Genomic DNA, 11,966 nt, shown 5'->3' with positions numbered 1-11,966 from the left:
AAGGGCTTTAAGTTGTATCAAATGGATGTTAAAACTGCTTTCCACAATTGGTACTTAAATGAGGAGGTATATGTGAAGCAACCTCCAGGTTTTGAGGATCCAGTCCATGAGCAGTATGTTTTTAAACTTACTAAATCTCTATATGGGCTTAAGCAGGCACCAAGATCTTGGTATGAAACTTTGAATAAATTCTTCTTAAAAAATGAATTCAAAAGAAGAAATATGGATACAACGTTGTATATTAAAAAGGATAAGACTCATAGTCCAAATTTATGTAGATGACATTATTTTTGGCTCAACTAATGATCATCTATGTAAAGAATTTTCTACCACCATGCATGCAAAATTTGAAATGAGTATGATAGGAGAAATGAATTTCTTCTTAGGATTACAAGTAAAACAACTAAAAGATGATATATATTCATTTCATAAACAAAATATATAAGAAATTTGCTTAAAAAATATAATATTGTTAGAACAGGAGGTGCTATGGCACACACCAAGAAGGGGGGTAAATTGGTTATTTTAAAAACTTGATTTAAAACCTTGAAATCCTTTTGATTGAAAATAAAAATTCAATGCAAGTGAGGATAATGAAATGCTAGCAATGATAAACAAATGAAAAAACATAAGCAAGAGAGAACACAAAGATTTATAGTGGTTCAGCTTAACCCAAGCCTAATCCACTACCTTAGCTCCTCACTAAGGATTTTTCAAACCATCCACTATCAACCCCCTACTCAACCCGAGTAGGTCCTCTAGTCCGAGACTAGGAATTACAACCTCCCACTCAAATGGGCCCTCTAGCTACACAAGCTAGGAAAATAACAACGATACAAATGAAAGAGAGAAGCTAAGAGTTAACACTCTTAGTTACAAGTTTTCTCACAATGAAAACTAGGCTTAAGAATAGATTTACAATGATAGAACTAAGCCTAGCATAGAAAAATATAACAATGAAAGAACATAACACTGCAAGCTCAAATAAAATGATTTGTAATATTTAGATCATCTCGTTTCCATCCATTAGCCTACTCTTGATCTTGCTTGAGTTGTATACATAGGCTTCTCAAAAGATTGAAGAGGAAACTAGCTGTTTGTGACCGTTGGAGTTTGAAAAACTAGCCGTTGGAAGCTTTCTGCAAAAGATATAGTCGACAGAAGAAAATGCATAGTTGACTATATTTTCAAGTAAAACTAAGCATAGTCGACTATCTTATAACACAAATTTCCCATAGTCGACAGACACATAAACATAGTCGACAGATGCAAAAATATGAAAAGGATTTTGAAATTCATGAACAAATATAGTCGACAGAAGAAAAGTCATAGTCGACTATCTTTACATGATAGTCAACAAAGTGAAAAATAGTCAACAGAAGCCTTAAATAGTCAACAGATCAAACAAGCATAGTCGACTATCCTTATGCATAGTCGACAGCACTAAACAACATAGTCGACTATCCATTATGAAAAATTGAAAACTCAACTGATAACATGTAGAAGCACACTTGATCGATATAAAACATCACAACATGTTTACATTTCTTTAGTTTAAGTAAATGAAGGGTAAAATATAAATTAAACAAAATGAGGGAGGACATTTACTTTAATACATAAATGTAAATAAGAAAGTACCTCCCATTTGGATTCAATAAAAATATCTAAAAAATCAAAATCCATAAGAATAAGAAAGTAGAATTTGGGTTTTAGTAGGAACTTAGGATTTTACGATTTTACCACCTCCAAAATATACACTTTCTATTTCTTTAAAAATTCATTAAAAATCATTTTATCACTAATGAATGTTAGCTATTGCATTACCGGGAGTTAGTTTTCTAAAAAGAAAACATTTTCATATGCGTCTCCTTATAAGGTGCTAACCTTCAAGACTTAGAAAAATATGACTTTGAAATCTCGATACTTGAAATTCATTTGGTTTTAATTCTCACAAAGTAATACTTAATATTGAAATTGATTTATGTTGAAAACCACCATCTTGATTCATCACTTAGGGATTTAATAAAATATGTTTTTCATCATCAAAACTAAGTATACAAAAGTAGAACAACAAATATGAGTGAATATAAGGTCATGGATTCTCCCATGAGTTATTCCATCAAAATAGATAAAGATGAGAAGGGGAAATCTGTTTATCAAAAGACATATAGAGGCAAGATAGGATCTCTACTCTATCTTACTGCCTCTAGACCTGATATATAGTGTTAGATTTCAAAGTGATCCTAAGGAATCCCACTTAACGTAATTAAGAGAATTTTTAGGTATCTTAAAGGCGCAACCTACACTAGGGTTATGGTATCTAAGAAATTCTTCCTTGGAACTTCATGCCTATGTTGATATAGATTTTGCAAGATGTAGGGTGGATAGAAAAAGCATGAGTGGTATGTGCCAATTGCTTGGTAACATGTTAATCTCTTGGTCTTTTAAGAAACAAAATAGTGTTTCCACTTAGTATATTTCAGCTGGTAGCTGTTGTGCACAAATTTAATGGTTCAAACAGCAGTTGGAAGATTATGGTATTAAGGTTAGTCATATTCCTATTAAATGTGATAATTCTAATGCCATAAATCTGTCCAAGAATCTTGTGCATCACTCTAGGATAAAGCATATTGAAGTTACACATCATTTTATAAGAAACCATGTACAAAAGAGATGTTTCTCTTGTATATGTGTCCTCAAAACTAGGGATTATTGAAATTTAAAAAGTAGGTTGATTGAAAATTGAGGAATAAGAAAAGGTAAACGAGTGAGCCTAAAATCTACTAAAGTTAAGTTGAAAATACTCAAATATGCTTTCCAACATATATTCATAAAATTGAAAGTTAAATCGAGTGTTAATTTCAAACACTCAAATACCATAAAAAAGATAAGCAAATCAAAATCCTCCCACTCGAATATCTATGAGTTCAAATCAATTGAATATTCTAAACAGAGAAGGAGTTAGAAATCTATATAATCACTACTCGATTAGTAAAATAAATAGTCGATAACTTGTAAAGTAACTCAGTGGTTTTTACTAGTCAAAAATCCAATTGATTAGTAAGAACAACCACTCAATTTTTTCATAACCTATTCAAATCCAAGTTTAAGAGATCGAACAAAAATGATACTTGACTAGTCACTTAATAAAATCAAATAGATAGCTCTAGCATGCGAAAATAAAGAATATCAAATCGATTAGGGTTTCCATATAAATAGCAAATCGAAACCTCTATTTGACATATCTCTTGGCATATACGCTCTCTAAATCACTCTCTCATCTTCCTTAAATCTTCATTCAGAATTTAGGGTTTCAAATTCCAGGTAATCCTCATTTTATTCTTTTCTATTCTAGTGCATGAACTCTTTTTCATTTGAGTTTATTATTGAAAAAAATTAAAGTATGGGACCCTGCGTATTCTTTCGAAAAAACCTTTGATGGCTCTTAAAAGAAAAGAACCTTCATATTCACCAAATCTCTTGCCATCCAAACCAGTTAAACAACACAAGGATAGAACTAAGAAATCTAGACTTGAACCTAGGATTGAACATTTCAGAAATGATAGACAAAAATTATTGTTCTCCAAAGTTCTATCCAGAGGTTTTATGCCTGGAAGAAATATCAACTGGATTGAATTCCAAACTATCAATTTTGGAGAAAATCTTAGAAATTGGATAGTTAACACAGGGTGGTTTAATCAGTCTATCCTAAATCTTCCATGCTACCATGAAGTTATTGTTAGAAATATGCCCTAGTTCTAGATTTAGATGATGTCTAGCAGGCATGTAAGTACAATTGATATATTTTTTTATATCTTAATAAAGACAAGTTTTCATCATTCATTAATCTCCAATTTGTTGTATGAATGAGTCTCTAGATTTCCTATTGGAGATAATTATTCTTAAGGTGTTAAGAATATGTGACAAGATTCTCAGGTAATATAATTTCTTAAATGTTCCTAGTCCTTAGATTATTTATATTGTATTTTTGAAGGAATGCAACAATTAAAATTTATATGTCCTAGGAAACAACTTGGCAGAGCCCAACAAAGAGGTGGGGAGTAAAGTTCGTGCCAACAAGGGTACCAGTAGATGCCTGGATGGATGATTATTTGATCCACTATCTGGAAGAGCATGATTCTTAGGGCAAAGCTTGATTTGTTGTTCAAGAGAGAAAAAAAGTTACCCTGAGTCTTTGAATGCCAATCGGGTTTTCGAGAGACTTTAGCTTTGAAGACTTGGGTCTTCGACTGGCTAGTCTTCGGATGGGTCTGTAATATAAGCACAGTCATAAAGCAAGTGGAGAGCTCTCCCACGCGGGCCCTCCGATGCCTAAGTAAGATGGTGCCATGCCATATAATAAGAGGCATGTATGCTGTATGTTGTGTGGGGCTGTGGATGGGTGTCTTCGAATGAGAGTCTCCGAATGGGTTTGAAGTGTTAAACTTGGGTCTGAGTCTTCAGGTCTTAGATTTGGGTCCTCTTCCTCTTGATGCGTACCCGAGGGTATTTATAGGCACTAATGGTGGGGGTCCACGTGACATGTGGTAAGCCTGTCTGACCTGACTCTTTGGGGAAAAAGGTTATGGATGAGGTTGGATGAGGTCTCCTTGAAGACTCTTCGGAGTCATCAAAGGACATGGGCGCAAAATAGTCTTCGGATGAGTCTTGGGCTTAGGCTTAATAAGCTTAAGGATATGGTTGGCCTAAAGACTCTTGTCTGGAAGACTCTTCTGGGTTATCTAGGTCTTTGGCCTTCCTGGATACTTTTTAGATTTTTGGATTTGATTTTTCTAGGGTACCCCACTACAATAACTCCCTATTCTTACCTTTGGCTACAAAGTCAAAGGAAAGTGTATAATGTCTTCAGGTTCCCGATGCCCTGAAGACTGGGTTGCAATTGGTTTAGTATGCGTGCATGATGCAATAAGAAATGAAGTGTTTGTTAAAAGTAGTACTTGATTACCAATAATTACCTGTATGAGGACATACGTAGGGCTTAGCTATCTTGAAGGATACTTGTTCCTTTTATGAGTAGATGCACATTTTATAGGGCCAGTAGGTGGTATCACTGCCTTTCACTGCAACTAGGGGATGGGTCATGCCCTGACCTCCCAGGTTCCCTTAGACTCACAGATCTCGTCAAGGCTTAAGGGTTGTCACTACATGCCCTGGTATTTTCATAGCTGAGGAGCCTGGGAATTTTGTCGTCTAGTACGTGCCCTTACGAAACTCATAAGGGAGGATACCGAAACACTTAGAGTCTCCTTGAGAAAGGTCTAATTGCAAAGAGGTGTAGGAGTGCCTCTTAGGTTCCTTAGTGTAGTGTAGGTGATGAGTGATTAGTGATCAATTTTGTAAAAATTTTATTATAATTTCACCCTTATTTTGATTTTAAAATGGTTTAAATTGAATATTATTATGCATTTTGTAATTTTGTGAATGTTTAAAAATATTAATATAAAAATATATAAAATATAAAAAAATTAAATATAATATATATAATAATATAATATATATATAATAATATATATATGGAAAGCCCAGGCCCAAGCCCAACACATGGAAAGCCCAGGCCCAAGCCCAACACAAGGAAGGCCCAAGCCCAAGCCCAACACAAGGAAGGCCTAAGCCCAACACAAGGAAGGCCCAAGCCCAAAAATATGAAAAGCCCAAGTCCCACAAATTGATGACATCATCGCTTACATCATGGGTTGGAGTGACATCATTGCTTACATCATGAGTTGGAATGACATCATCGCTTACATCATGTGTTAGATATTTTATTTATCTTTGTATTTTTAAATTAGTTATTTTATTTTTCTTTAGATATTTTGTATTATTAAATTATATAATTGAGTGGTCTCTATTGCATCTTTTACCCTATAAATAGAGCACTTAGGGTGCATTTGTAACCATTCAATTTTCCTATAATGAAAGTATAGTTATGTTCTTGAGATTTCTCTCTCAAAATTTTCACTTTAGTTTCAATATGATTTCGTTCTTAGAATTTCTCTCTTAAATCTTCAACCTTTGTTTCCATATAGTTGTATTATGTTATTCATATTATCTTTTTATTATATACGGCCTATATGGTCGGTTGAATATTGTCTTTAAATATTGTCTTTTCATTATAAACCGCCTATATGGTCGGTTAAAAAAATAGTCTTTCAATTATTGTCTTTTCATTATATACCGCCTATATGGTCGGTTAAAAAAATAGTCTTTCAATTCTTGTCTTTTCATTATAAACCGCCTATATGGTCGGTTAAAAAATAGTCTTTCAATTCTTGTCTTTTCATTATAAACCGCCTATATGGTCGGTTAAAAAATAGTCTTTTAAATACTGTCTTTTAATTCCCGTCATTTAAATTCCTGCCAATTTATTTTAAAAATGAAGATGAGTAGCTAAATCCGATCTTGGGTTAAGGCAAGGACAGTGTCCAACACTAATGATTCCCAAAGAAAGCTGCGCTTCAATTGTGTAATATTAATCTGATTTAATTTGAGCAGTGTGCGTATAGTGTATTTTTGAGTTTGGATTGGAGCATAAGCCTAACTTAGAGTTTCCATGCCACGTATGGAGATTGCTAGACCTGGAAATGTTTTCATACCCAAGCCCAAATGATTAATCTGTACCTATAAATTCTATCTGTGGGATATAATTCAATTTATGATAATTGCTTGACTTAGAATTTCCATGCCATGTATGGAGATTGCTTAAACAAGAATTATCATTATCTTGAACTAAAATTACTCATAGATCTGCAAAACTTAATTCAGATGAATATTATTGATCTTTTCTATTAAGTTGGGAATTAATTGGTTTTGACACTGAAATTGTCTTGACCCAAGCTACTTAAACTCATTGTTAATTTAGTTTTAATCATTTCCTTTAGATTATCTTAATCACCTCTTAAAATCAAATATTCAGTGATTTCTTTTTTCATCCAAAATAATCTCCCTGTGAACCGACTCGGACTCACCGAATTATAAATTTAAAATTGTACTACACGCACACTCGCACACTGGCGAGTATAATCGCCCTATACCTGCTTTAACAAAAGGATTAATGTTTGATAAATTTGGTTGTTGTTTTGATAAATAAATGTGCAGGGTAGTGTAGCAGTCAGTTTTTGGCGCCGTTACCGGGGAGATTAATTGGTAACTTAGTGTGTTATTTTTGTTGTTTTACTACTTTTAAAAAAAAAACAAAAAAAAAAATAAATATTTTAAAGATAAGGAAAAAAAATCTATATACTTAAAAAAAAAAAAAAACTTGTTAGGTAACTTTTAGTTACTAAACAGTGTATGAGACTTAGATCAGGTAGAGTGCTAGAACAAGAAGTCCATTCACAATCTCTAATGTCTCAACAAAATGATAACATGTCTGCTCAAGGGGGTGATCATGTTGATCAAGATCCCTTGGGAGCTGAAATGCTTCGACCTCTCAGGGACTATTTGCACCCTCTGAGGCAAACTACTCCCTCTTGCATTGTACTTCCAGTTAACCATCATAGATTCAACTTTAAACCGGGTACCATTCAGATGTTACCTACTTTTCATGGTATGGATTTGGAAAATCCGTACACTCACATGAGAGAATTTGAAGAGGTCTGCGGCACTTGTGTCGATCAGAATGTCAATGAGGATACTGTGAGGCTAAAATTGTTCCCATTTTCATTAAAAGACAAAGCTAAAATGTGGTTAAACACATTAGAGTCGAGATCAATAGGAACATGGAGAGAAATGCAAACTAAATTTTTAAAGAAATACTTTCCGGCCAATAGGACAGCATCCCTTCAAAGACAAATGATGAACTTTGCTTGTAAACCCACCGAGTCATTTGCTCAAGCTTGGGATCGTTTCAAAGATCTACTTCTTACTTGCCCACATCATGCTTTTGAGCAGTGGCGGGTGGTTAGTTTTTTTCATGATTCCTTAACCCCCAACCTTAAGATGTTAGTGTCGACCATGTGCAATGGTGAATTTTATGAGAAGACACCTGAAGAAGCTTTTCACTTTTTCGACACTTTAGCTGAGAATACTAGGAATTGGGAGGTAAGTCCATTGTCTTTGGAAGACTCAAGAGAGCATGTCAGTCCACAACCTCGAGGAAAATTTCAAATAAGTGAAAGTGATAACATCAATGCCCGGTTAACAGCATTAACAAAGAAGATGGAAGAATTAGAGTTAAAAAAAACCAAGGCCGTCCATGAGGTGGAAGTCCTTTGCGTGGTTTGTGAGACGAATGGCCATATGACAGAAGATTGTCCTACCATTCCTGCTTTTAAAGAGGTCCTCTATGGCCAAGCATCTGGAGCACAACCACGTCAGACAGAGGGTAGGCCTTATCAGAATCAGAATCAGAGTGGGAACTACTTAGGGTACAATCCTAATTCCAATACATACCACCCCAACTCCCGTAATCACCCTAATTTTTCATGGAGAAATGATTCTGCCGCCCAACCCCATGCACCATTCCCCTCACAGCCACAGTCTTACCAACCAAACCAAGGGTCATCTGGTGCATATCAACCTCCTCATAAGAGATCTCTAGAGGACACCCTACAACAATTCATGCAAGGTCAAATAGGAACTAATACCCAAGTAGCCAAGTTTCAAGAACAAACAAATAGGGCTCTAGAAGACATGAGAAGTCAGCTAACTAAGTTGACTCAGACCTTGAGTGTTAGAGAACTAGGAAAGTTTCCCTCACAACCAAGTCCGAACCCCGTAGGTCAAGCCCATAGAGCCGAAGGGTCATCTAGTGAGAATCATGAACAAGTCCAGTCTGTCACTGTCCTTAGGAGTGGGAAAGTAATTGAGAAACCTAAGGACCCTAGGACAATGTGGCCTACCACTAGTAAAAAAGACCAAGGGCATGATGAAATGAATGATGAGGAAGTGAATGAAGGAAGTAAAGAGGGTAAAAAGAAAGCTGAGAAGGAAGAAAGAGAGAAAGAGAGAAAGAAAAAGGAAAAAGGGAAGAGTGTTGAAGAGAGATCCAAATTTGAACCTCGACCACCCTTTCCTCAAAAATTAACCCAATCAAAAAGAGATAAAACAAATGCAGACATATACGAAGTATTCAAACAAGTAAGGATAAACATTCCTTTATTGGATGCAATTAAGCAAACACCTTCGTATGCTAAGTTTTTGAAGGATCTCTGTACAGTCAAAAGAAAAATCAATGTGCGGGAAAAAACATTCTTAACAGAACAAGTAAGTGCTATCCTTCAATTTAAGACCCCTCCAAAGTACAAGGACCCAGGATGTCCTACCATTGCTTGCATAATTGGAAGCCAAAAAGTCGACCAAGCACTTCTTGACCTAGGGGCTAGTGTCAATCTGTTGCCTTTCAGTGTCTATCAGCAACTAGGGTTAGGAGAACTCAAGCCCACTAGGGTCACTCTTCAATTGGCTGACCGATTAGTAAAAGTTCCTCGTGGGATTGTGGAGGATGTCCTAATCCAAGTGGACAAATTCTATTTCCCAGTGGACTTTATTGTCTTAGATACCCAGCCCCACCAGGGTCCTCAGTCACCTATTCCCGTTATCCTAGGGAGACCATTCCTTGATACTTCGAATGCAATCATCAATTGTAGGAATGGGATCATGAAACTATCATTTGGGAATATGACAGTGGAGATGAATGTTTTCAAGGTAACTAAGCAACCAAATGATGAAATGGAATTGGAGGAAGTAGATTTAATCCAGACCTTAAGTGAAGAATACTTTGAGGAGGCTCTTTATGAGCAGGTTATTTATAAATTAGAGAAGCAAACTTCGAAAGGGATAGAGCCTGACGTTGAGTCAGCCAGGGTGATCACACAACTGATGCTTGGCTTAGAGCCATTGAAATTACCTGGGAATGAAACCACACCATCTTTGGTTCGTCCACCCCAACTTGAGAGAAAACCATTGCCGAATCACCTTAAGTACGCATTCTTAGGTGAAAGAGAGTCTTTGCCAGTAGTGATTTCATCAAGCCTAGAATTGCATCAAGAGGAAGCATTACTAGATCTCCTCAGAATGCACAAAAAAGCTATAGGATGGTCTATCTCTGACCTACATGGCATTAGCCCCCTCACCTGCACCCATAGGATATTCTTAGAGGAAAATGCAAAACCTGTAAGGCAAATGCAAAGGCGTTTGAACCCGAACATGAAAGAAGTTATCCGGGGAGAGGTTCTTAAACTGTTAGATGCAGGTATCATCTACCCCATCTCAGATTCCAAATGGGTCAGTCCGACTCAAGTTGTACCTAAGAAGTCAGGAGTCACTGTGATAGCAAATGAGAACAATGAGCTCATCCCTACGCGCATCCAGACTGGATGGCGTATGTGCATTGATTATAGGAAGCTCAACTCTGTGATAAGGAAGGATCATTTTCCGCTTCCATTTCTAGATCAAGTCTTAGAGAGAATAGCGGGACATGCCTTCTACTGCTTCTTGGATGGGTACTCTGGGTATAATCAAATAGAAATTGCGTTAGAGGATCAGGAGAAGACCACATTCACTTGTCCATTTGGGACATTTGCTTACAGACGAATGCCATTCGGTCTATGCAATGCCCCTGCAACATTTCAAAGATGCGTGATGAGCATTTTTAGTGAATTGGTAGAGAATGTGGTGGAAGTTTTCATGGATGACTTCTCAGTGTATGGAGATAGCTTTAATAGTTGTCTGAAAAATTTAGAAAGAGTCTTAGAGAGGTGCAAGGAAACGCATTTAGTGCTAAATTGGGAGAAGTGCCACTTCATGGTCACTCAAGGAAGTGTCTTAGGACACATTGTTTCTTCTAAGGGTATTGAGGTCGATCAGTTTAAGGTTGAATTAATTCAAAAATTACCCGCCCCAAAGAATGTGAGGGATGTTAGGTCTTTTCTTGGCCATGCTGGTTTTTATAGGCGCTTTATTGCTTCATTCAGTGCCATAGCCAAACCTTTATGTCGCCTTTTAGTCCTAGACATGCCCTTTGAGTGGACCAGTAAGTGTCAAGCTGCTTTTGAGAAATTAAAAAACTCACTTGTTTCTGCACCTATCATTCAGTCCCCTGATTGGTCCCTACCATTTGAGCTTATGTGTGACGCCAGTGATTACGCGATAGGAGCCGTGTTAGGTCAGAGGAAAGACAAGAAACCTTATGTGATATATTACGCTAGCAAAACTCTTAATGAGGCTCAAAAGAACTACACCACGACAGATAAAGAGTTGCTAGCAGTTGTCTACGCCCTAGACAAATTTCGGTCTTACCTCGTGGGGTCACTGGTGATTGTTTTTACTGACCATGCTGCTCTTAAATATTTATTAACAAAGCAAGATGCAAAACCCCGTCTCCTTAGATGGATCTTATTGTTACAAGAATTCCATATCGAGATCAGAGACAAAAAAGGGGTAGAAAATGTGGTAGCCGATCACTTGTCTCGTCTACCATGCCAAAATCTTAATCAATTTGAAAACCCAATCCAAGATTCCTTTCCTGACGAACAATTGTTTCAAACAAACACTCAAACTGAACCACTCACCTTTCCATGGTACGCTGATATAGCAAATTATCTAGTCACTAGACAGATCCTAGATTATTGGTCCAAACTAGATAAAGAAAATTTTTTTAGGAAGGTGGTGACATTTTTCTGGGATGACCCGTATCTGTTCAAATATTGTCCTGACCAAATCATTCGCAGATGCATCCCTAATCATGAACAACAAAGTGTCATAAATTTTTGTCACACTCTTGCTTGTGGAGGCCATTTTTCCATCAAGAAAACAGTTGCAAAAATTCTACAAAGTGGATTTTATTGGCCAACATTATTTAAGGATGTGTACAGATTTTGTTCAAGTTGTGATCGATGTCAAAAACTAGGCAGTCTATCCAAGAGAAACATGATGCCATTACAACCAATCCAGGTGTTAGAAGTCTTTGACTGCTGGGGTATAGACTTTATGGGTCCATTTGTTAG

At 36.4% G+C, this 11,966-nt stretch overlaps 1 protein-coding gene across 1 annotated transcript in view; it reads left to right on the top strand.

The window, feature by feature from the left end:
• The first annotated feature begins 7,386 nt into the window (after positions 1-7,386).
• Positions 7,387-11,966, top strand: part of LOC127812743 (uncharacterized) — a 29,707-nt gene continuing 25,127 nt past the window's right edge. The window contains 4 exon segments of the mRNA XM_052353264.1: positions 7,387-8,344; positions 8,387-8,852; positions 9,105-9,225; positions 10,120-11,707. Of these exon segments, the coding sequence (XP_052209224.1) occupies positions 7,387-8,344; positions 8,387-8,852; positions 9,105-9,225; positions 10,120-11,707 (3,133 nt within the window).

The sequence above is a fragment of the Diospyros lotus genome, chromosome 11 (assembly GCF_014633365.1).
Source record: "Diospyros lotus cultivar Yz01 chromosome 11, ASM1463336v1, whole genome shotgun sequence".
NCBI classification, from domain to species: Eukaryota; Viridiplantae; Streptophyta; class Magnoliopsida; order Ericales; family Ebenaceae; genus Diospyros; species Diospyros lotus.
This window is presented reverse-complemented; position numbering and strand designations above follow the sequence as displayed.